The sequence below is a fragment of the Heloderma suspectum genome, chromosome 6 (assembly GCF_057233095.1).
Source record: "Heloderma suspectum isolate Gila_16-S chromosome 6, 16-S_ref, whole genome shotgun sequence".
Taxonomy (NCBI): Eukaryota; Metazoa; Chordata; class Lepidosauria; order Squamata; family Helodermatidae; genus Heloderma; species Heloderma suspectum.
In genome coordinates, this window is record NC_139463.1 from 74714073 (window position 1) to 74739365 (window position 25293).

General features: G+C 46.3%; 1 protein-coding gene across 5 annotated transcripts; it reads left to right on the top strand.

The window, feature by feature from the left end:
• The first annotated feature begins 3511 nt into the window (after positions 1-3511).
• Positions 3512-25038, top strand: NOSIP (nitric oxide synthase interacting protein). 5 transcript variants are annotated; one of them, XR_014783856.1, is made up of 11 exons: positions 3512-3690; positions 4032-4234; positions 8152-8269; positions 9207-9312; positions 10312-10393; positions 12131-12272; positions 13069-13175; positions 14364-14551; positions 14703-14811; positions 23677-23826; positions 24828-25038. XR_014783856.1 is itself a non-coding variant. In XM_084804963.1 (9 exons), the coding sequence occupies exons 2-9, from the start codon at positions 8200-8202 to the stop codon at positions 24897-24899; spliced, it is 876 nt and encodes a 291-aa protein (XP_084661089.1). In that variant the 5' UTR covers positions 3512-3690; positions 8152-8199; the 3' UTR covers positions 24900-25038. The 5 variants fall into 5 exon arrangements, 1 of the variants encoding a protein (XP_084661089.1); XR_014783857.1 differs by lacking the exon at positions 4032-4234 and having other exon boundaries at positions 3512-3998; XR_014783855.1 differs by lacking the exon at positions 4032-4234.
• Positions 25039-25293: the final 255 nt, after the last annotated feature.

Here is a 25293-nt window from a genome sequence, read left to right on the forward strand (position 1 = left end):
CTGATGATAGCCCCCAGCAGCTTCACATAGATATTAAATAGCATCGGGGAGAGGATGGAACCCTGTGGCACCCCACAAGTGAGTGGCCACGGGTCCGAAACCTCCTCTCCCAGTGCTACCCTCTGGTACCTGCCGGAGAGGAAGGACCGGAACCACCGCAATACGGTGTCTCCAATGCCCAACCCCTCCACGCGGTCCAGGAGGATACCATGGTCAACGGTATCAAAAGCCACTGAGAGGTCGAGGAGAACAAGGAAGGAGCATTCACCCCTATCCAGAGCCCTCCTCATATCATCTACCAAGGCGACCAAAGCCGTTTCTGTCCTTCTGTTCACACAGTGGCCAACCAGTTGCCTGTGGGAAACCCACAAGTGGGACATAAGTGCAATAGCACCCTCCCGCTCATGTTCCCCTTCAACTGATATACAGAGGCATGATGCCTCTGATACTGGGGGTACTTGGGTTGTCAAAAGCATATAGTCAAAACCCGGGTTCCAGATGAAGTTTTTTTAAGATCAGGAATAAGGGATGAGGGAGAAATCAAGGCAGGCAGAATCAAAAGAAATAAAACAGTTTACTCTGTAAATAGCCTACACTAGACATTCTTAAATAGGAATTCCAAAACTTACTTAATGTGAAGCAAGAATCACCCATGACATTCCGAGGTAAAAAATGATCACAAGCTTCATAAGCAAAATAATTTTTATTCCTGTAGCATCAGGGGAGGGGGTTGGTAAAGGGAAGGGACTCCACCAATTAGAGGTGCTTTGAGGAGTTTGGTACCCACCACATAGGCAAGGGCCCCTGGAGAGATGGGCTATTAATGCTTTTCAGCAACCCAGGAAGTAAAAAGTGTGAACTAACAGATATTTCCTCTTTACTCCTAGTAGACAGGACAATCAAAAAAGGGAATGCCCATGCTGTGTATTGGAGATGCTTGAGCTGTGATAACTAGGAGGCTAGATAATGGAGGAGCTAGGCTATTGTGCCAGATATGGTGGGGTTGTTTTTTTTAAAGGAACAGGCATTTTATTTATTCTTAGCATTTTCTCTACTAGCAGTTCTAAATATTACAGTCTGGGTGAAAAGGACCTTTTACTTAGGTTGCTTTTGGGGGGGGGCAGCAAACTGATGTTGATTGCAACATGTACAGTAGCCTTCATTTTGTTGTAGTGTTTAGCAGAAATCCAGGTCATGGCTTTTCGGTATTAGTGATGCATATAGTGCTGCTATAACAGTTGTTTGTGTAGAAACATCAACACTTTCCAGTTTTGATTGCTCAACTGATCAGCAGGTTTTTTAGCCTGGGGGAACAGTGAGCCACACAAATGGATTGTGCTTATTGGCCTTGACGTTGAGTGCTCAAAAATCTCTTGTGGTTTGCAGTGCCAGGAGTGTAGGCTGAGACATAAGTGGAATGTGTTTTTTGTCTGTGTTTTGAGTAGCGCAAATCTGACAAATCTTGAGATTTGAAATTAGATACACTTTCCGGGTTAGTTCACACATTCATGTACATCACTTGACTACTCTGTCCCTGATTACTGTACACATAACGGTGACTTGCAGTGGAATGTGTGAACTGATTCCATTGAAAAGCATTGTGTTTTAACGTGATAATTAGGGTGTTTCCAGATAAGGCTTTTATATCACACCATTGTCCTGCCTCATTCATGGAAATCTATGGGGGGTCCTGATGTCATCTACCCATTCGTAACCCTCCCATGTTTTCCCATTGGGTCTTCCATCTTTTTTTCTTACCCTGGAAAATCCATTAAGGAGAAAAAGATGGAATAGCTGCACCGTGCCTTCTAACTGGGAGCACTGGAGTCCTCGTCTGGAAGCACCCCCAACGATATCAATATCAAAATTCTGTGATGGCTCATTCACACATACAAGTAATCATGGTGTGGTGGCTCATTTCAGGCTCTTCTTGCATGCTTCCACCCCATGACATTGACAGATATGCCAAATCCATGTCTAAAGTGAAGTCAGTTAAAGCAACATATAGACACACGCACCAAAACCATGCATACACACACACACACACACACACAAAACACCTCCACCTCCACATAGCAGCAAAATGGAAGCCCAGCACAGAGACATATCCTTCAAGATTTCACAGATTAAACTAGGGGATGTCTTGTATGCTTGTACTATCTCTCTTTCTCACACTAGCACTTTTCCGTCCCCCTGTTATACATTGCTGAAGGATTTTCCCCATCTGCTTTGTGCTTCCTAAAGACTATGTTTTTTGTGTGTTTTATGTTAACAAACCGGAATTTGCCTTACTTTACTTTATTCTTCAGTAGCCTGACCTGCACTTTAATTTTTTTAAAGCATTTCCTTTAAAAATAAATAAATCTCCCAATGATCTGGTTGTACTGGCTCCAAAACAGGGGTGGGAAATGTGTGGCCCTCCAGATGTTGCTGGACTGCAACTCCCATCAGCCCTAGCCAGCACAGCCAATTACGGGGGTTGCAGTCCAACATTTGGAGGGCCACATGTTCCCCATCCCTGCTATAGAATAAATAGCTGTAGGTCAAACGTATTATGCAAGCAAGTCCCCAGTCCTATGCATGTTTATTTAGAGGTAAATCCCACTGTAATTTATTCATTTATTAGTGCCCAATAACTGAAGGTAAGTAGGGCAACTCCCTAGTAAAAGTCCCATAGGATTGCAGCCTTAGTATCTTGGTAGGTGGCTGCGTGGGGAATCAAGGGGAAACCGTGCACTGCCATTCTTTGCTTAGATAAATAACAGAAACAACTGATTTTAATCTGGGTTAAAATGATTTAAAAGCAGATCTCATGATTTAAAAACAGCTGTACTAGGACAATATAATTGTCCTAAAACCTGTTATTATACTTTACAGTTCAAAATGTACTTCATCAGTTGTAGTATGAAAAATGGCTGACTGTACTGTAAGTCATCACCGGGTGCACAGTTCTATGCACGTTTACTCAGAAGTACGTTCCATTGTACCCAGTGGTTCTTACTTCTGAGTAAATGTTGTGTAGGATTGCTCTGTTAGTGTTCATATATATATATATAAATACAGGTTCAAGGGTGCAGTCAAGGTACACCCAGAGGTACAACCTCTTCGTCACCAAATTCTTCCCCAAAGCAAACACGAGGACAAAACAGGGTCAAGTAACAGAAAACAGGGACTGCCCCTGGTGCGGATGCAGAAATAACCCGACTCGCAGAGAGAAGATCCTCCTGTAGAAGAACTTTGGAGCTGGAGACTTCTTTTTTAGGAAAACGACCCCGGTTCTTTTTCTCCCCCGTTCCCGCAGTGAAAGAAGAGACGACCTTGACGGCCTTAAAAAAATTAACACCGGCGTTTCCCGTCTACTTTCTGCCTAGGAAGTTCAGTACCGCGGACCCTCTGTTCGCAATACCTTGTTTCCACAGCAACGGGGGGGAACTTTGGTTGATGCACAACTCAGAGTGCCGGACTTTAGCGCACTTCCGGAGCTTGTTGACTTCCTGCTTCCGGTTCTGTTAGAAAAGCTGAAGTCTGGCTGAGGAAAACATCGTCTGTTTTACCGTATATTTTTAGAAGTGTCAGAGGAGGCCGTCGTTGTTGCTTTTGAGGCCAGGAGTTGGTGGCTGGGTTGCCAACGTTTGAACTGGCTCCTGTAGCTGTGCCGTTCACGGCCATTTGATCTGCGGCCATAATCAGGTAATGATATTTATCACTAATCCGTGGAAAGCTTCATCTGCTACGTTCTGCATATCAAAAGGCTAGTGAAGGCATTTTTGTTGTTGTTGTTGTTTGGCCGGTTGATATTGGCAACACTACAGGAGGGAGGAGATCCCCGGGGCTTAGAATCATAGAATCACGGAATAGTGGGGTTGGAAGGGGCCTACAAGACCATCGAGTCCAACCCCCTGCTCAGTGCAGGAATCCAAGTCGGAGCATCCCTGACAGATGGCTGTCCAGCCTCGTCTTGAACGCCTCCAGTGTGGGAGAGCCCACCACCTCCCCAGGTAATTGGTTCCATTGTCGTATTGCTCTAACAGGACGTTTTTCCTGATGTTCAGCCAGAATCTGGCTTCCTGTAACTTGAGCCCATTATTCCGTGCCCTGCACTCTGGGATGATCGAGAAGAGATCCTGACCTTCTGCTCTGCGACACCCTTTCAAGTACTTGAACAGTGCTATGATGGAACGCGAGTGCTGGCTCAGTAAGAGTTCAGCGGCAGAAAGCATTGAAGATGTGATATGTATGTTTGTGCATCTGGCAAAATTCTTGGGTTGTTGTTGTGGATGAAGAGGGAGAGCTTATTGAGTGAACTAGCCTTCCACAACCTGGTGCCCGCCGGATGTTTTGGACTACAGCTCCCAGCATTCCTGACCATTGGTCATGCTGCCTGGGGCTGATGGGAGTCAGAGTCCAAAATATATGGAGTGGTTGGAGAAAGGCAGGGGTAAACTGTCTTGGAAAGATATGGTGGGGGTTCATACTGAGGCTGTGAGAGTGATGAATGGAGGCAAACAAATTAAGGAAAACCCAACAGGAGAAGGTTCCACAAGACCGAGGGAAAGCAAACAAATGCATGAAGCACAGAGAACCCAAACAGGTATTACTGAAGAGTTACACAAAAATATTGGTAAGGATGAATATATTTGAAACACAATGTGAAAAATTCATCAGTGGACTTAATATATGGGATTTTACAAGTATACCAGTTTATAACTTGTTTCACAACTTCTTCAGAAAAACATTACTCAAACATTTCTTCAAACAAACATTTTATTACAGTTTTCTTCCTTCAGAAAGACACTTTTTTACAGTTTTGTCATTGAAGTTCTTACAGTTCTTGTTCCAATTAGTCTCACTTGGTTCAAGTGAACTCAGGGTTGACTTATAATAAATAAGAAATTTCTATTATCTACGTACTGAAAATATACAGAAATTTATATGATTTTTTAAAAATAAATTTATATAAGAAATTATTTGCTTGAATTGAGCAAACATCTCACCCTAGAGAATATGAGGCAACTCCCTGGAGAGAACCTTCCATAAGGAGATAATATCTGTTTGGATTCCCTGTGCTTCATGCATTTGTTTGCTTTCCTTCCTGCAAACAAATTAAGGGCACAACCCTATGCATGTTTAGATAGAGAAAAGGCCTACAACTCCCAGCATTCCCCAGCCAGCCTTGCTCTGGACCTTTTCTCTGTCTAAACATGCATAGGATTGCACCCTAAGGCATGTTCTGAGAGAAAAGATGTCCTACAACTCCCAGCATTCCCAAGCCAGCATGGCTAGCTGGGGAATCTGGGGGTTGTAGGACTTCTTTCTGTCTATAAACATAAAATTGTACTCTTAGGGTTAAAAAGTCAGTGCACTCAGTCTGATGACAATTTCTTGAGACTAGATGGAGGGAGTTGAGAGGTAGAGGAGTAACCTTGCAATTGTTAAATTTGTGTCTAAGGAGATTAATGTGAGAAATGTTTATTCAATAAAACTGTCAGTGTGGATGTTGTGAAAAGCCAGAAGAGTACAAGGTGGAGACCTAATGATTGAATGCACCCATAAGAAACAAGGTGATAAGTTATTAAGGACAAAAACATTGAAGAAAGCTATAGTGTGTATTCAGGAGGCGTATCTGATTTTCTTTGAGAGATACTGCGCTATGTTGAGGTTTAGACTCAGGTATGATATTAGAAGACAGTGTTGCAGATATCCCTCTAGAATGATTTTAAGTATTCTTTTTGTTTATAATCCTTGTATTGAACTCTTTGCTGAGGAGTTGAAGATTTGTCATGTGGGGATTTTAGCAGGGATAATGTTCTTTGGGGAAGTGGGAAAAGTGGCCAGAATGAGGTAGTTCTGGAGCAATTTCATGATATTAATATTTTAGTAGTATTACATTATGGTTCTCCTGCAAGATTTAATTCTGCCACAGGCTCTCTTTCCTGTATTGGTTTGGGAATAGTGATTAGTACTATTGCTGATAAGTTGTGTTTGGGGAAATTTTACAAGAAGAAAACAGTTATTTCCCCATGGTTATTCAGTATAGAATCATAGAGTTGGAATGGGCCTCAGAGATTATCTAATCCTGCCCCCTGCTGAATGCAGCCTCTGCACTGCATGGTGTGGCTATAGTATCCCCGACAGTTGGCCCTTCAGCCTCTGCTTAAATACCTCCAGAGACTGAGAACCCATTACCTCTGAAGGCAATCTGTTCCACTGCTGAATAGCTCTCATCGCTAGGAAATTTCTCCTAATGTTTAGCCAAAATCTGGTTCCTTGCAATTTCCACCTGTTGGTTCCAGTCCTGCCCTTAGGAGCAACAGAGAACAAGTCTGCTCCATCTTCTGCATGACAGCCTTTCTGAAGCTGGAAGACTGCTATCTTGTTTCCTCTAAATCTTCCCTTCTCGAAGCTAAATATACTCAGCTCTTTCAACCATTCCTCATAGGACATGGTTCCCAGACCCCTCACTGTCCTAGTTGCTCTTCTCTGGACATGCTCCATCTTGTCAATGCCCTTCTTAAAATGGGGTGCCCAGAACTGGACACAGTACTCCAAATGCCTCCTGACTAACGCAGAATAGAGTGGAACTATTAGTGCCTATGATCTGGGCGCTGTCCTTCTGTTAATGCAGCCCAGGTCGAGGATGATGTGGGGGGTGTTACTAAAATGGAGGTTTTAAAAAAGCTAAATGGGATTTTACAGAGAGGTGTCTTTATTTTAATTATTGTTTGTGGTGTGGGAGAAGGTAATGTCCTTCCTTTTTTGAAATGATGGAATAGCAACGGGGGTTATGAGCACAGTCCCAGGCATGTCTACTCAGATGTCAGTAGACTTCTTAGTAGACATTCCTTTGTTCAGTGGGGCTTACTCCCTGTTAAGTGAGTATAGGATTGCAGCCTGAAGGAGCTATTCCATGCTTAGTGCCTTCAGGTATGACTAAGGGTCTCAGCCTTGGTGTAATGAACAGTGTATATGGAAAGTTATGGATGATGGTGATTTATTTGGAGACACATGGGTTGCTGAGTACGTTTCAGAGTGGTTTTCAAAAAACTAAGAGTATATAGCTCATATGCATTTGGAAATATATGCATAGTAAATAATACTTAATAGCAATCTCTTTCAATACTGGATATGATATGTTGTGGAAGAAACAGCTGTCATATAAACTGGTATGGTTAGGGTTAAAGCGACCAGATCCCCTGCATCTAGGACTGTCTAAATCAGAGAATCATGCAGGTGCCAGGTGGGCTGGAGGCCGATGAGGGTTCACACCAATTGGGATGGTAGTGGGATCCTAGTGAAGTGGTTACTTGAGTATCCACTAGGTGGCAGTCATAGACCTTGCTATGCCATTAAACAACAGAAGAAGGTACTTCCTTGCTGATGTTTGTTCTTCCGTTTGCTTCTGACTTTGCCTTGCTAAGAGCACGGGACTGTCGTGAATGTGATCCCCTTGCAAAGAGGGATAAATTTCAGTGGCCTCAAGGTTCGTTGAGATTCCAAACTAAGGAGAATGGGGGACCGGGGATCCCTGAAAATGAGGCACATCTGGCAACCCAATTTAAATCAGACTGGGGTAGGGGACATCGGATTGCTGATGCCTTGGTATGGCCATAAGAGAGCCCCTGAATATCTAAGGTGATCAGATACAAAAGAAGAGAACATTCCTGTTTGTTTAACACTGTGTAAAATGAGGAATTTCGGCAGATGCGCCTTGTCTTGAAGGGGTGAGTAAAGGTTATACCTGTTGAAAAGGCCTTTATGCAGCTGTTGAAGGGACAGGACCCTGTAACGATTTAGTGTATTAACAGCATATGTCTCTGCCTGTGATAGGCTTGGGAAATGGTAAGGAGGATAGAGGGGCAAATAGATGTGGAGGTGTTAAAAGTAGGGTTCTTGGAAATCGTTCCAGCTGATATAGTCAGTCTTGTCACATATACAGAGGAAGATCTAAGGATCCTCCAGTTGGGAAGGTGGACAGTCTGTGTAATGACTATGAATATCTCCTTACCACCCCATTCCTTTCTTCTTAATTCTCCTCTTCCAACCATGGGGCTCACCTAACCTGCATCTCGACCTAACACCCTTGAGCCTCTAGCTTTGTGTTGGGTCAGGCCCCTTAAAACATGCTTAATGAAAACATTTCCTTACTTGAAGGAAGGAAAAAGTTGCTGGCTTCTTCTTGGATTATCCACCCCAACCTACATGACACGTCATGGCAAGAACTGCACGGCAGGAGCTGTCTACACCTACCACGAAAAGAGAAAAGATACCGGTGAGGAGCCCGCTTTCTGTGGGGCTGTGGGGAGTGGTCTACAGGGAGCCTTGGCCTAAAATAGCAATAGTAGGGCTGCAGATGAGAACCCAATGAGTGGTGGTGATCCCACATAAAGGGAAAGTCCTGGCTGGGATTGGGGGAACAGAACTTTAAATTTGGGGTGGGTACAAACAGGAGTGCTGAAAGGAGAAATCTAGGCAGTGTTGGAATTATTGTGGGAAGGGGGAGAAGGGGACCTTAATGAAATCTACAAACCCTACCCCAGGGGTGGGCAACTCCAGACGTTTGGCCTGCAACTCCCATGATCCTTCACCATTTGTTTTGCTGGCTAGGGCTGCTGGGGGTTGTAGGCCAAAACAACTGGAGGGCCGCAAGTTGTCCTGCCCTGCCCTACCATACCCACAGACTCCCTCCAGCTAGTTCCCCCTAGCTTTTGTAAATACAGTAGTTTAGAGGGCCATCACTTAGGGTCAGGGAACCAGGCGCTCTATGGCTCCTCTGTAATTTGAGCACTGATCCAAGGCTAGTATAGCAAGGAGATGAAGGTCAAAATTGCGGGGCAGTAGTTAGCATGATTGTTTATGGCCAGGCGAATATTGGGAGAAGCTCTAGGATAGTTAGGAGTATTGGGAACATGCTGGGGAGTGATTAACACCACCTCAGTGTTTCATTGAAACTCACATGGAAACTAACCTAAACTTCTCCTGACTAGCCTAATTTCTTCTTCTCTTCCTGCCCCTGGGAGAGACTGATAGCCATCCTATAAGCTGTTCTCAGGAATAGGCTAAGCTGACCTGAGTAGGTCTCTTGACAGTCTGGGCTCTTCTGGGCAGATATCCTACTAATTGCTTTCTGGATTTAAGTAGAGGTCCAGGACAGCCACTTAGATAGGCTCTTGAACTGACGTGGCCTTGCTGTGACCTTTCCTCCACAGCTGCTTCTGGATACGGGACCCAGAATGTCCGTCTGAGCAAAGATGCTGTCAAGGACTTTGACTGCTGCTGCCTCTCCCTGCAGCCCTGCAAGGACCCTGTTGTGACGTAACTATCTGACTAACTTCTAACTGAAGATTGTTCAATGAATTGAACTGAAGATTTGCTACCCTACTTAAGCATGTGTCCTGTTTATACTTTTGAAATAAAGCAGTGGATCTCTAAATTTGGATCCATAGCGCAAAAAAGAAGAAATAATTGCCCTCCTCACAAGTTAAGTGAAACTGTTTGTTCACTTGCTACAGATGTCTGTCAAGCTAACTGTTTATGTAGCTCTCTTTCGTGCAAATCCCTGTGCAGTTTTTATCTTTCTTTCTGTTCTCTTCCCCCTGCCTGGGAGATGGGATGATTACATTCCCATTTCACAGATGGTGAATTGGGGCTAAAAGATATTTTCTCATGGCTGAGCAAGAACTGGAACCCAGGCCAAAGTCTATAATGTTCCCTCTCCCTGAAAGAAGTCTTGGTTTGGAGATCACTGTATTTCACAGTGTTATCAGTTTTTGCTCTTGAGTCGTTTTCAGAGAGCTCTGCTCTGTGTTCCATAGTGCTTTTGTAAACATTTCTGAGCCAAAGGCCTCTATTTCTGATAATCAGTGGTGGAAGGAGGAAATGGGAGTTTGGGGTTGGGGGGCACTGAGGAGGAACAAGGATGGGACTGTTACAAGGAAGTGAGTGTGGGGCAGGCAGAAGAAAGGAGAAGCAGCAACAAGGACTCTTGGGAAGGAAGACTTGGCAACATTAGGGACATGATTCTTGCTCCTGGCACCAATATAAAGAATATTCTTCTCAGTCCAAATTTGCACATGTGGATATACATGGATATAGACTGTGGACATGCCTCCTGTTGTTTAGTTGCGATATAGAGATGCTTTCTTCACCTTAGTTTCATGGGCTTGTATTCCAAAGCTGTGTGCATTGCACCCCCCAAGTGTATCCTTCAACACAGGGGTGCATATAGATCCCCCTGTGATGCTCTGCTGCTCTTACGGCAGTCAGAGGCCTGGGGCGTTGGGAGTGTTTCTCATCTTGTCTGTCTCTCTCCAGCCCTGATGGATACCTGTATGAGAAAGAAGCCATCCTAGAGTACATCCTGCACCAGAAAAAGGAGATTGCCCGGCAAATGAAGGTACCGGAAGGAATGGTTGATGTATTAATCTGGAGGTTATGCAGGATTCCTGTGTTCACCCCTGTCTGCTGGTTTTATAGATGACAGGGAAGGCACTGCAGCAATTTTCTGGGAAACGGTAGATGACACTCGGAAGAATTGAAAGCTGATAAAATGAAAAAGATCTGACCCATGAAATGTGGCCCTAATTGAAGTGGAATCTTCTTAGGGTGCAATCCTATGCATGTTTAGACAGAAATAAGTCCTACAACTCCCAGCATGCTGGGAGTTGTAGGACTTATTTCTGTCTAGACATGTATAGGACCATGCCCATAATTTGTTAGATTTCTGTTCTGCCTTACCTCCAAGGAGCTCAGATGGGTGCTTTATCCTTGTAAGAACTCACATGAAATAGGTTAGCCTTATGTTGGCCAGGCCTGGTGCTCAGGAGCACACCTCCAGAAGGGGCAGCTGTAGGCTGAGTGCAAGGCAACAAAAAGGCTGACAAAGGACACCTACATTGCTGTTTCTCCAGTGTCTCCAACAGCCACCACCTCCAAGAGCCAGAAGCCACTGATACCATCTGCCCAATGAGGTCTGCAAGATTTCAAGGAACGATCTGTCCAAGACACAGAAGGAAGTGTAGTGAAAGCTTTAGAATTATGGTATTTTCATGGTTGTCTAATTTTACTGTAGAAACTGGTTTGAGAACTTCCTGTTGAAAGTTGGCATATAAATATTGTAAATAATAGTGACTTGCTCAGAGCTTCCAGTTAAGCTCCGTAGCTTGACCTGGATTCTATTATTTCATTGTCTTTATAGAGTAGAGTAGAACCTGTGGAAAAGAGGGTGGTAGAGGCTTTGAGGCTGACCGACTTTGGTAGGAGTTGATGCACACTTGCATATGTGGCTAGCCCTCCTTGTGCCTGTAGCTGTTAGGGGAGGCAAAGGACTGTTCTGAGCCTAAGTGTGGCATTGGTTAGATTGCTTCCCACCCAGGCTTGGATTGTCTTGCATTGTGCTTTGGGATGCGGCGTACTAGAAATGTGGGATGCACAGATGCTTCTCATACACCCTGGTCTCTTACCTTGAGGTCTCCCTCTGCAGACTGTCCATGGGAAGAGTCCTGGGTACAGGGTTAAGATGGCATAGGCAGGAAGAAGCCCAGCACCGTAGTCAGGATTTGGTATCTCCACCCAACTAGAAGTCAAGTTCTCGTTCATGTCAGAGCTATTGCTGTGCTGTGCCTAAGGCCATCATTGGGGTAGGAGACATCCATCTGATGCAGCAGTGTTGCTTCCAGGCAGTGAGGGGCGGAGTTATCAAGTATCTGTGAGGCTTGTTTCTGTACAGGACTCGATGGTCTTGTAAGCCCCTTCCAACCCTACTATTCTATGATTCTAGGAGTGCTGCTTATAGCCTGGGTATCCTCTCATCATGCTCCCACAGTGCAGCCTCTTCATCTGCTTCCCATCAGGTGCCCAGCTTCTTGCCCCAAAACTAGGTCATTCCCACAAAAAGCCAGTTTTTGAAATGGGCTACTAGTCTTGTTTTTCCATGCTTTCTGCTATCCTCCCCCACACTCACACGGGTGCCTGTATCAAGCCCTGTTCTCTTCACCTTTATCTTGTCTCTCTTATGTAGATTATAGCAAGGACCGTGCCACTTCTGTATTCTAGCCCCATGCATAGGTGTGGAGAAGTAGAGCAGGAGCGGAGGTGATCTCTTTGTAGATGACAACACTTTTTGCATCTACAGGCCTATGAAAAGCAGAAGAATGAGAAGAAGACGGAGATGGCCGAGCTGAGCAAGGCTGCCAAAGAGTCCAAGGTGAAGAGTTTCCTGGACAAAGAGCTGAGCATTGTGAGCAAACCTCTCAACCCCTTTGATCGCAAGGCAGGTGAGTGTGGAGGAGCAGCAGATTTGGGTCAGGATTGAGCAATGGAAGCGTTTATTCCTCCCACTTGCTCCAGAGGCAGGGCCCTGTAAATCTTACAGATGCTGTCCCTCCAAGTAAGAAGAGTCCCTACTCTCTTTGTTGTGGTCCTGACTGCTGGGTGTTCTCAGAGCTCATACTCACTTTTCTCTGATTTCTGGTAGTGTTTTCATTTCTGGCGGGTTGGCTGACGTTGTCCTGGATACCATGGAGGGAATATCCCATGTGTTCCTGTGATTGTACCTTTTCATCCTGGCTTCAAGATTCTGGCCTTCTCTTGTAAAGCTCCCTACCCCAAATTCATCTCCTTCCTCATCTATCTCCATAACCTCTCCTTTTCTCCCCAACCCCTTCTCAGTAGCTCCCCCACCACCCACCTCTCTGAATATTTGTCCCAGTCACTCCCACAAGCTCATTGCGTATGGGGTGGAATTCCCAGGGGAAAAGCGGTCAGCTGCTACAACATATGAGCCCCTCTCCCAAGCGTGGAGCAAAGATGGCTGTATGGTCCTATGCACTGTTAAGTTTTGTAGTGATATTTAATATTGATGTGGGCTAATAGAGGTCAGATTCTGGGATGCACAAATAAAGTACTACATGGATTCTGCCGAAGGTTCCAGTATAAGCCTACAGGTGAATTTCAATGCCCATAATGTGGCAGAGCTGTGACCTCAGATCTCCACACATGACCTCAGATCTCCACCTCATGTTTGGAAAATTATGTGTATTTAACACAACTGTTCTGTTCTGTGGATTGTAGAGGACTCTCAGCCTGGGCCCAGCAACGAAGACAAAGCTAAACAACTGCCCAGCTTTTGGATCCCTTCACTGACCCCTGAGGCCAAGACCAAAGTCATTCCAAAGCCAGTGAGTTCTTCTGTCATTCTCTTTTCAGACTCACATATTGCCTTGTTTCTTGTGGAATGTGCCTGTCTTGGGACACTACAAACTTAAACCAGTTTAATTCACTGCCATGGCTTCTTCAATGAATGTGACAAGTGGAGCTCAGGTCAAGGATCCTGAACACAGAACTTGTGCTGTGCTCACAAAACTGCAGTTCCACAGTTATTGGGAGAAGTCCTAATAATTTACAAGTATTACAGTAAAAATAATTTCCAAGTAAATCTTTGAACCTCATTGCAGCTGAAGTGTGCTTTAGGGTGCAATCCTATGCATGCTTAGACAGAAAAAAAAGTCCTATACTGGCTAGGGAATGCTGGGAGTCGTAGGATTTTTTTCTGTCTAAACATACATAGGATTGCACCCTTATTTATATTTTTTCCTAGGCAAATATTTCAGGTTAAGTACTTTGGGCTATTGGAAAAAAACTCTCTTGAGATACTCAGCAACGGCACACTTTTGTTTAGTTTTGTTTACGGATATAAAACGCTAAATCAGATTCCAGTAAATCTTAGAGCATCAGAAAGATTTCCAGAAAGTGATCATGCACGTTATAGTGCGCCCTCCCCCATCTAAATAAACCAGAGGTTGCGGCTCCTTGATTCCATCACTATATTTCTATTCTTTTGGTAGAATTTGAAATTAGTCTTTTCAAAACATGACATTCAAATTTTCAACCATCAGGTGTCATGTCCCAACCTGCCCCCTGCCAAATATTTATATCAAGCTTCATCTGTTTGAATGGCCTGGATGGGTTGGGGGATTGTTTTTATATGATTGAGTTCTTCATTTTCTGATGGATTAGCTATAAACTGTATATGGATGGGGAGAGCATTTGGCTGCCCGTGGGTTGCTGTTGGGGTTTTGCTCACTGTGATGGACATAGATTTAAGTGAGTCCCTGACTCCCATTGTCTGGCCCTGAGTAGCTTCTTCCAGGCTCCAGCTGTTCTTCGCAGGATCTTGAAGTACCGTATATCAAATCTCGGGAACTGAATTTTGAATTTTTAAACAATGTCTGTAGCTTCCAGGGAGGGCTGGCGTGTGTGTTTGAATATTACTTCTAATCCCCTGGACTAATCCACATTCTTTTTTCTCTCGCTCTGGAGAATTTAGCAGTCCTGCCTCCAAACTTGCCCTGCTCTTGTCATTTTAGAACAAGTGTGTGTACTGTCCCATGAGTAGGAAGCCCCTGAAGCTGAAGGACCTGATCCCAGTGCATTTCACGCCCGTGGACACTAGTGTGGATCGTGTAGGGCTGATCAACCGGCAGGACCGTTACGTGTGTGCCGTCACACGAGACATGCTTGGCAACTCTGTTCCTTGTGCCGTGCTCCGTCCGTCGTGAGTGATGGGGGGGTGGTGCACATCTGGACTGGGGAATGAAGGCCTTTAGCATGCTAGATATAAAGTAGTGTCGTCAAGGCTGAGGATGGGAGGTGTGGGGATCTATGCCTTGTACTAAACATATAACAGGCATGTCCATTTTTTCAAGGGGCTCTGTGGTGACCCTGGAGTGTGTGGAGAAACTCATTAAGAAGGACATGGTTGATCCGGTGAATGGGGAGAAGCTGACAGACAAGGACATCATTGTCCTACAGCGGGTGAGAGTGATTATCTAACCCTTTCTTCTGAACCTAGGAGCTCTAACCCTTCATAAACTCCCTATGCTGTATCCTAGATGTCAGAGCATTGCCTATTCATGATTCAGGCTTCCTTTAGCTTTCTGAGAAATGAATCCAATCTTCACCTATCATTTATCACAGCCTTCCCCAGCCTGGTGCTCTCCAGATGTGTTGGGCTACAACTCCCAGCATGTTGTTGTTGTTGTTGTTGTTGTTGTTATTAAATCTATTAGTCGCCCATCTGGCTGGTCACCCAGCCACTCTGGGCAAAGTACAGCATATAATAAAACAGTTTAAAACAATAAAATCCTACAATAAAAACGTTTTCTAAAATACCCTAATCCACCCCAAATGCCTGCCTGAACAACCATGTTTTTAATGCACGGTGGAAGCTCATTAAAGAGGGGGCATGACGGAGTTCCCTAGGGAGGGAGTTCCACAGAGTGGGGGCCACCACAGAAAAGGCCCTCTCCCTCGTCCCTACCAGTCTAGCTGTCCTGGCTGATGGGACAGAGAGAAGGCCATCTGAGGCTGATCTTGTTAAGCGGCCTGTCTGGTGCTGCTGGAGGCGCTCCTTAAGATAGGCTGGGCTGGAACCATATAGGGTTTTAAAGGTCAAAACCAACACCTTGAATTTGGCCCGGAAAACAACTGGTAACCAGTGCAACTCCTTCAGCACTGGAGTGATGTGATCTCGCCAGCAGCTGCCTTTAATCAGGCGAACCGCTGTGTTCTGTACCAGCTGCAGCTTCCGAACTGTCTTCAAGGGTAACCCCACGTAGAGCACATTACAGCAGTCTAAATGAGAGGAGACCAGGGCATGTACTACCGATGGGAGCAGATGGTCGGGAAGGAAGGGGCGCAGCCGCCGTATCAGATGGAGTTGATACAGCGCTGTCTGGTTCACAGCTGACACCTGAGCCTCCATGGACAGCTGGGAGTCCAAAATGACCCCCAGGCTACGGACCTGGTCTTTCAAGGGTAGCCGTACCCCATTCAACACCAGGTCAACATCCCCCAGCCTCCTCTTGTCTGCCACCAAAAGTACCTTGGACTTGACAGGGTTCAGCTTCAGCTTATTTCTCCCCATCCAGCCACTCACTGTCTCCAGACATTTGGTCAGGGATTCTACGGCCAACCTTGGTGAAGATTTGAACGAGAGGTAGAGCTGCGTATCATCCGCATATTGATGACACCACACCCCAAACCTCCTGATGATAGCCCCCAGCGGCTTCACATAGATGTTAAATAGCATTGGGAAGAGGATGGAACCCTGTGGCACACCACAACTGAGTGGCCACAGGTCCGAAACCACCTCTCCCAGTGCTACCCTCTGGTACCTGCCGGAGAGGAAGGACCGGAACCACCGCAATACGGTGTCTCCAATGCCCAACCCCTCCAGGCGGTCCAGAAGGATACCGTGGTCAACGGTATCAAAAGCCGCTGAGAGGTCGAGGAGAACAAGGAAGGAGCATTCACCCCTATCCAGAGCCCTCCTCATATCATCTACCAAGGCGACCAAGGCCGTTTCTGTCCCATGCCCAAGACTGAAGCCCAACTGAAATGGGTCTAGATAATCAGTTTCTTCCAAGTGTGCCTTCAACTGCACTGCCACCACCCGCTCAGTCACCTTGCCCCAAAATGGCAGATTTGAGACTGGGCGAAAGTTGTTCAGAACTTGGGGATCCAAGGAGGGCTTCTTTAAGAGCGGTCTTATCACTGCCCCCTTGAGGGCTGATGGCATCACTCCTTCCTCAAGGGAGGCGTTCACCACTGCCCTGATCCCCTCACGCAGTCTCTCTCTGTAGCCCATAATGAGCCAAGATGGGCAAGGATCAAGTAAGCAGGTGGTCGGCCTTACAGATGAAAGCACCTTGTCCACTTCATCAGGAGGAAGAAGCTGGAACCGATCCCACAAAACTGGTTTGCCACAGGCCGCCTCTTGCTCACTAACTGTATCCACAGTGTGCAGAGTAACACACCTAATCTGATCAATTTTATCTGCAAAGTGCCTTGCCAAGTCCTCACAGGAGGCCTTAGAATGCTCCAGTGGTTCAGGAGCCACAGGACCGACCAGGCTCCGGACCACTTGGAACAGCCTCCTGGGACAGCACTCTGCAGACGCCATAGAGGCAGCATAATATTCATTTTTTGCTGCCTTCACCGCCACGTGATAGGCTGAAGATACAGCTTTAGCCTGTGTCTGATCGTCTTTGGAGCGAGACTTCTGCCACCGGCCCTCTAGCTGTCTCACCAACTGTTTCAGAGCTCGTAACTGCGGATTGAACCATGGTGCAGTCCGAGCCCTGTTCAGGGGGAGAGGGCGTTTCGGAGCCACCCAATCTCATGCCCCAGTGATTACGGCATTCCAGCCACCCACCAGGGTCTTGACCGAGTGGCCGTTGGCGTTCTCCAGAGAATCCCCAAGCGTGTTCAGGAATCCATTCGGATCCATAAGATGCCTGGGGCGGACCATTTTAATGGGTCCTCCACCCCTGCGGAGGGGTTGTGGAACCGAGAAGTCCAACGTCACCAGATAGTGATCTGACCATGACAAGGGGGTGGTGGATATACCCCCAACTTCCAGATCACTCCCCGCTTCTCCAGAAACAAACACAAGGTCTAGTGCATGACCAGCTACATGGGCCCAGTTAGAATATGGTGCAGCTCCCAGGAAGCCATGGTCTCCATGAAGTCCCGAGGTGCTCCTGTGAGGACGGCCTCCGAATGTACATTGAAGTCCCCCAACACCAATAAGTTAGGGGACTGTACACGTACATCAGAGACCACCTCAAGCACCTCGGCCAGGGAATCAGTCGTGCAGCGGGGTGGACGTACACAAGCAGAATCCCCAGACTGCCCTTCGGGCCCAACCTCCAGTACATGCACTCAGCAACCTTGGTCTCCCAGGGAGGGGGTCTGGTGAAGATCAAGGACTCTCAGTAAATAACAGCCACTCCCCCTCCCCGATCCCCAGCCCTCGGCTGCTGTGCATATGAAAATCCAGCTGGACCCATGGCTGCAAGGGTTGGAGCAGCAGCCTCGGCCAGCCAGGTCTCCGTAATACATGCCAGGTCTGCACCCTGATCCAGGATCATGTCATGGATGAGGGAGGTTTTCTGGGTAACAGACCTGGCATTGCAGAGCAGCAAATGAAGGCCAGAAGATGGAGTCATGCCTCCCCCAGCCATCCTTTGGCTCTGGACAGGCCCAGAGCAGGGGACAGATACTACACATCTCTCCCTTGTTCCCCTTACCTGGCATGGCCTGCCCCTAGCGCTCCGCCAGCGCCTGCCGCCCAGCCTCGGTATGTTCTGGCCCCCAACAGTCCCCCCACTGCCTCTGTCATGTGGACACATGCCCCCTCGCTCCAGTCTATCAGGCAGGCTACCCACCCCTAAAAACGCAACAAAATCCCCCCAAAATTAAAAACAACAACAACAAAACAATTAAAAATCCTCTTAAAAATAATGCCAGGCAGGAGTCCACAGTAGTGATAGTGGTGGTGGTGGCGGCGGCAGCAGTAGCAGGCCCAGCAGCAGCAGGCACGCCTCTTCCTGGCTGGTATGCTGGCGGTTGTAGTCCCAACACATCTAGAGGGCACCAGTTTGGGGAAGGCTGATCTATCACATTGCAGGAGGTATCCCATGATGCGGCTCTCCGGCTACACCTTTGGAATCGCTTCTCCTACGCCCCCAGGGCCTGTGTCATATGATTAAAGATAGACTCTAGCAATTTATCAGCACCTCCAAGTTTCCCTTGGTGTTATTCATCCCTTTAATACTGTTGACCTGCTATCCTTGTGGAAGTCCCCCTGAATGGACTTACTTTCACACACCATCCTTAATTATGTTTCTACGTGTTCAAGAAGTTCTCCAGAAGTCAAAATCAGGAGAAAAGTTCTGTATAATTAAAGGCTTATGAACAACTTTTTTTTAATTAAAAAAAAATCTTAAGGTACGTGGGTTGCAAGCTATAGTACAGTCTTACCTGTGGTACGCAGAATTCAGCAGAGTTCAGTACTAGCCATGTCAGGCCTGAGGATAACTAGAGATGAGTAGTTATTGAGCTAAAGCTCTCTAAATTCCCGTGTGTGTGTGTGTGTGTGTGTGTGAGAGAGAGAGAGAGAGAGAGAGAGAGAAACAGCATGCTTCAGAAATAAACTCTTGAGGATCACTGAAATTCTGAGCTCCCCATTGCCCTACTCATAAGGGTTGAAGTCATGTTAAACCAGGGATGGGGAGCCTGTCTAACCTCCAGATAATGTTGGGCTCCGACTCCTATTAACCCCAACCAGCATGGCCAGTGCTGATGGGATTTGTCATCTAGAGGGCCATAGATTCCGCACCACTGTACAAACTGAGGAGATAAGCATTTCTTCTGGAGTCATTTCCAGGGCCAATGTTTCATCCTTGGCAACTGCAACACAACTCCTGGAGGCAGCCCTTGACATTCAGGCACCATAGGCCCTGCTAATGATACCTCTGCTTAGAGTCAGTCAGATTTTGGACCTTCTGCCGCAGTGGACAAGCCCAGGCTTCATAGTAAAGTGGCAAGGAGGTGCCTCTCAGACGCAGGGAAAGGGCCACTCAGCTGGGGCATAAAATCATAGAATCATAGAATAGTAGGGTTGGAAGGGGCCTACAAGGCCATCGAGTCCAACCCCCTGCTCAGTGCAGGAATCCAAGTCAGAGCATCCCTGACAGATGGCTGTCCAGCCTCGTCTTGAATGCCTCCAGCGTGGGAGAGCCCACCACCACCCTAGGTAGTTGCTTCCATTGTCGTATTGCTCTAACAGTCAGGAAGTTTTTCCTGATGTTCAGCTGGAATCTGGCTTCCTGTAACTTGAGCCCATTCTTCCATGTCCTGCATTCTGGGATGATTGAGAAGAGATCCTGGCCTTCCTCTCTGTGACAACCTTAAAAGAAGAACGCTATCATATCTCCCCCTCAGTCTTCTATTCTCAAGACTAAACATGCCCAGTTCTTTCCGTCTCTGTTCATAGCGCTTTGTTTCCAGGCCCCTGATCATCTTTGTTGCCCTCCTCTGAACCCACTCCACCTTGTCTGCATCCTTCTTAAAGTGCGATGCCCAGAACTGGACACAGTACTCCAGATGAGGCCTAACCAGTGCTGAGTAGAGGGGAACTAGTACTTCCTGGGATTTGGAAGCTATACTTCTATTGTTTTGTTGTTTATTCAGTCAGTCACTTCCGACTCTTCGTGACTTCATGGACCAGCCCACGCCAGAGCTTCCTGTTGGCTGTCGCCACCCCCAGCTCCCCCAAGGTCAAGTCCGTCAGCTCCAGAATATCATCCATCCATCTTGCCCTTGGTCGGCCCCTCTTCCTTTTGCCTTCCACTTTCCCTAGCATCAGCATCTTCTCCAGGGTATCCTGTCTTCTCATGATGTGGCCAAAGTACTTCAGTTTTGCCTTTAATATCCTTCCCTCAAGTGAGCAGTCTGGCTTTATTTCCTGGAGTATGGACTGGTTTGATCTTCTTGCAGTCCAAGGCACTCTCAGAATTTTCCTCCAGCACCACAGTTCAAAAGCATCTATCTTCCTTCGCTCAGCCTTCCTTATGGTCCAGCTCTCGCAGCCTTAGGTTACTATGGGGAATACCATTGCTTTAACTATGCGGACCTTTGTTGTCAGTGTGATGTCTCTGCTTTTCACTATTTTATCAAGATTTGTCATTGCTCTCCTCCCAAGAAGTAAATGTCTTCTGATTTCCTGGCTGCAGTCAGCATCTGCAGTAATCTTTATGCCTAGAAAGACGAAGTCAGTCACTGCCTCCATGTTTTCTCCCTCTATTTGCCAGTTATCAATCCAGCTGGTTGCCATATTCTTGGTTTTTTTGAGGTTGAACTGCAACCCAGCTTTTGCACTTTCTTCTTTCACCTTCGTCATGAGGTCCCTCAGCTCCTCCTTGCTTTCAGCCATCAAAGTGGTATCATCTGCATATCGGAGATGGTTAATGTTTCTTCCAGCGATTTTAACTCCAGCCTTGGCTTCATCAAGCCCAGCACGTCGCATTATGTGTTCTGCGTACAGGTTGAATAGGTAGGGTGAGAGTATTCAACCCTGCCGTACTCCTTTCCCAATCTTAAACCAGTCCATTGTTCCGTGGTCTGTTCTTACGGTTGCTACCTGGTCGTTATACAGATTCCTCAGGAGGCAGACAAGATGACTTGGTATCCCCATCCCACCAAGAACTTGCCACAATTTGTTATGATCCACACAGTCAAAGGCTTTAGAATAGTCAATAAAACAGAAATAGATGTTTTTCTGAAACTCCCTGGCTTTCTCCAGTATCCAGCAGATATTGGCAATTTGGTCTCTAGTTCCTCTGCCTTTTCTAAACCCAGCTTGTACATCTGGCAATTCTCGTTCCATGAATTGCTGGAGTCTACCTTGCAAGATCTTGAGCATTACCTTACTGGCATGTGAAATAAGTGCCACTGTTCGATAGTTTGAACATTCTTTGGTGCTTCCCTTTTTTGGTATGGGGATATAAGTTGATTTTTTCCACTCTGTTGGCCATTCTTGTGTTTTCCAAATTTGCTGGCATATGGCATGCATCACCTTGACAGCATCATCTTGCAAGATTTTAAACAGTTCAGCTGGGATACCGTCATCTCCTGCTGCCTTGTTATTAGCAATGCTTCTTAAGGCCCGTTCAACCTCACTCTTCAGGATGTCTGGCTCTAGCTCACTGACCACACCGTCAAATCTATCCAGCCAAAATAGCATTTGCCTTTTTTGCAGCCACATCGCATTGTTGGCTCATATTCAGCTTGTGATCTACAACAATTCCAAGATTCTTCTCGCTTGTAGTGCTGTTGAGCCATGTATTCCCCATCTTGTAACTGTGCATTTGGTTTCTTTTTCCTAGGTGCAGAACTTGGCATTTATCCCTATTAAATTTCATTCTGTTGTTTTCTGCTCAGCGCGCCAGTCTATCACGATCACTTTGAATGTTGTTTCTGTCTTCCAAAGTATTAGCTATCCCGCCCAATTTTGTGTCATCTGCAGATTTGATCAGCATTCCCTGCACCTCCTCCTCCAAGTCATTAATGAAAATGTTGAAGAGCACGGGGCCCAGGACTGAGCCCTGCGGTACCCTGCTTGTTACCTCTCCCCAGTTTGAGAAGGTCCCATTGATAAGCACTCTCTGAGTCCGATTCTGTAGCCAACTGTGGATCCACCTGATTGTTGTTTCGTCTAGCCCACTTTGAGCTAGTTTGCTCATCAGGATATCATGGGGCACTTTGTCGAAAGCTTTGCTGAAGTCGAGGTATATTATGTCCTCAGCATTCCCACAGTCCACAAGGGAGGTTACCTGATCAAAAAATGAGATCAGATTCATCTGGCAGGATTTGTTGTTGACAAATCCGCGTTGGCTTCAAGTAATCACTGCATGGTTTTCAAGGTGCTTACAGATGGATTGCTTTATCATCTGCTCCAGAATTTTCCCAGGGATTGATGTCAGACTGACTGGTCTGTAGTTCCCAGGTTCCTCCTTTTTACCCTTTTTGAAGATAGGGACAACATTAGCCCTCCTCCAGTCATCTGGCACTTCACCTGTCCTCCATGATTTCTTAAAAAGAATAGGCAGTGGTTCTGAGAGTTCTTTTGCCAGTTCCTTTATTACTCTAGGGTGCAGTTCATCTGGCCCTGGAGATCTGAACTCATTCAAAGTAATTAGGTGTTCCTTGACCATATGCCTATCGATCTCAAGCTGCAATCCTGCCCCTTCAGCCTGTACTTTGCCTTTGCCAGGGGGGTCATAGACCCTCTTTTGGGAGAAGACTGAGCCAAAGTAGGATTTGAGCACTTCTGCCTTTTCTTTGTCAACTGTTATCATTTTGCCATCCTTATTTAATAGCTGAACCACCATTTCTTTCCTCTCTCTTTTACTATGCACGTAGCTGAAGAAAGCCTTTTTGTTGCTTTTAGCATCCCTTGCTAACCTCAGCTCGTTCTCAGCTTTAGCCTTCCTGACACCGTCCTTTCAATTCTGTGCTACCTGCCTGTACTCTTCCTTTGTTGCCTGGCCTTCCTTTCACTTCCTATATGTGTCCTTTTTTGTTTTCAGGTCATCCCTAAGCTTTTTGTGAAGCCACATTGGCTTCTTCTGTTGTCTTCCACCTTTTTTTCTTGCTGGAATTGTTTGTAATTGTGCCTTTAGAATTTCCTTTTTTAAAAACTCCCACCCATCTTGGACTCCTTTTCTCGTTAGAGTTGCTTGCCATGGGACCTTACTTAGCATTGTTCTGAGTTTATTAAAATCACCTTTCCTAAAATCCAGGGTACGCGTTTGGCTACACTTGGCTTTTGCTTCCTTTAGAACCATGAACTGAAGTATAACATGGTCGCTTTCCCCCATAGTTCCTGTAACTGATACTTTACCCACTAAGTCATCTCTGTTGGTTAGGATCAAGTCAAGGATAGCCGATCCTCTAGTTCCTTCCTCTACTTTCTGTAGGAGGAAGTTATCCACTACACAAGTCAGGAATTTCCTGGGGGGGCCATGTTTTGCAGAATTTGTCTCCCAACAAATATCAGGGAAATGGAAGTCGTCCATTACTACTACATCATGCTTCCTTAAACCTTGGCTATTTGCTTTTCAAAAGTTTCATCCTCGTCTTCCCCTTGATTGGGTGGCTTTTATTCTTTGCTCCATTTATTTTAACCCAGATGCTCTCAATGAGGCTACCAAGCTCATCCTCCTGTATTTCTGTGCAGAGATAGTATTTTTAACATATAGTGCAACCCCACCTCCCTTTCTGTTCCTTCTGTTCTTTTTGAACAAGTTATATCCTTCAATTGCTGTATTCCAGTCATGCGAGTCATCCCACCAAAGAGACTGCAAAGACCCCCAACATCTCCTGTGGTGCTCCAGGGAAGCAAAAGGCTCATGAGTGAGAAATTGGTGGTTGTCTCTTGCTGTCCAGGATCATCTGCTTGCCAACAGAGCTCAAAATATAGAGGTGCGAAGTCCAGTCAAACTGGGGACGGGCCTCCGCCAAAAACTGCTGGTCGTTTTCGATGCTGTCAGGTCTGGTACCTGCAGGGATGTGAGGATGGTTGCAGTCCTTGAGTGCACAGATTTGGATGTAAACTCCCCTTGTAGGGGTAGCCCAACCCCTGCTGTTTCTATTCAGCAAGGAAATAGCAGGAATGAGGAGTAGAACTTACCTGTCCTCTAGGCTGCCCCCAACTCCCCTGAGGAAGTTATTCTCATCCTCCAGGTCACTTAGAGCAGAACTGTAGGTGTGACTACAGCAAACGAGTGTTCCAAACACCACCTTTGCTGAGGTAATACATGGAGGGCACCCATTTTCCCGTGCTCTTCTTCTCCCCTGCAAATCTTCCCTCCCACGCCAGTTTGTTCCCAGTTGGAAGGGTCAGGCACCCCCCTCCACATCTGTAAATTTCCCCCTGCCAGTGCACCTCCCTCTTGTGTTGGCATTACAAAGCAATCATGGGATTGGGACTCCCCCTTTTTTGCCACATAATATATAGTTTCTCCCTTAGGTAACTAGAATAATAGAAGAGGCAGCAATTGGTATCCCATTTCATCCGGTGCTGAAAGTTTCTCAAGCGCGAGCTTTTCTCTTGTACTTGCAGTTTTGCTAGAAAGGAGGGTATTTCTGAGCATGTGCAGAGTAGCCATTGCCCACCAGTCTGAGTTTTGGAATCAGGGCTTGTACCATGGCCGCAAATGGAATTGAGCTCCAGAACCTCTCATTTTGCTGGCTAAATGCTGAGCAAAACATGGCATTCTGAGCACCACAGGCAAGGCAAACCATGGGTCTAACCCTTCCTTCCCCAACCGGTTGCCGTCCAGATGTTGGATTGCAAACTCCATCATCCCCAGCCAACATGTGCATTGGTTGATGGGAGTTATAGTCCAACATTGCCCTGGGGAGGGCTGGTCTAAAGCTATTGCCATCCATCCTTCTCTTACTTGCGTTTTGTCTTCTTTTAGGGCGGCACAGGATTTGCAGGGTCAGGTGTGGAGCTGGAGGCCAAGAAGTCCCGCCCTGTTATGCAAGCTTAACATGTTCAGACTCTCCAGGCAGAGGAGAGGAACAGCTGTTTTGCCACTCTGGGTTGGCTACAAACAGCAAATACTGCATATAAATTGAGAGGCAGCACAAGCCTTCTGTAATTTTGTAAATAAAAGCTGTTTTGTTTTATCTGTGTGGAAGAGAACATTTGGGTTTGAAGTTGGGATATAGTTCGTTACTAGCTTCTGTTCAGGAGAGTTCCATTGACTGCCCTCCCATTGTGCTATATCAAGTGTCAAACCTCTTTCAGATGCTCTTGGAGGCTGCATTCCAGTGGTGGGTGGGGCTGGAGGCAAAAGGGGGCAGGCCCCAAATACCAGCATAGTTCAGCTTGAAGCTCCTACTGCCAGTAACTAAGCCCTAGGAGAGGCATTTCGACCTTTT

What these genes read in the sequence shown, in the direction of transcription:
- NOSIP (XM_084804963.1), top strand. Translation starts at nt 8,200, where the DNA reads ATGACACGTCATGGCAAGAACTGCACGGCAGGAGCTGTCTACACCTAC. An exon ending in CGAAAAGAGAAAAGATACCG is followed by an intron (nt 8,270 to 9,206) that starts GTGAGGAGCCCG and finishes TTTCCTCCACAG; the next exon opens with CTGCTTCTGGATACGGGACC. An exon ending in ACATCATTGTCCTACAGCGG is followed by an intron (nt 14,812 to 24,827) that starts GTGAGAGTGATT and finishes GTCTTCTTTTAG; the next exon opens with GGCGGCACAGGATTTGCAGG.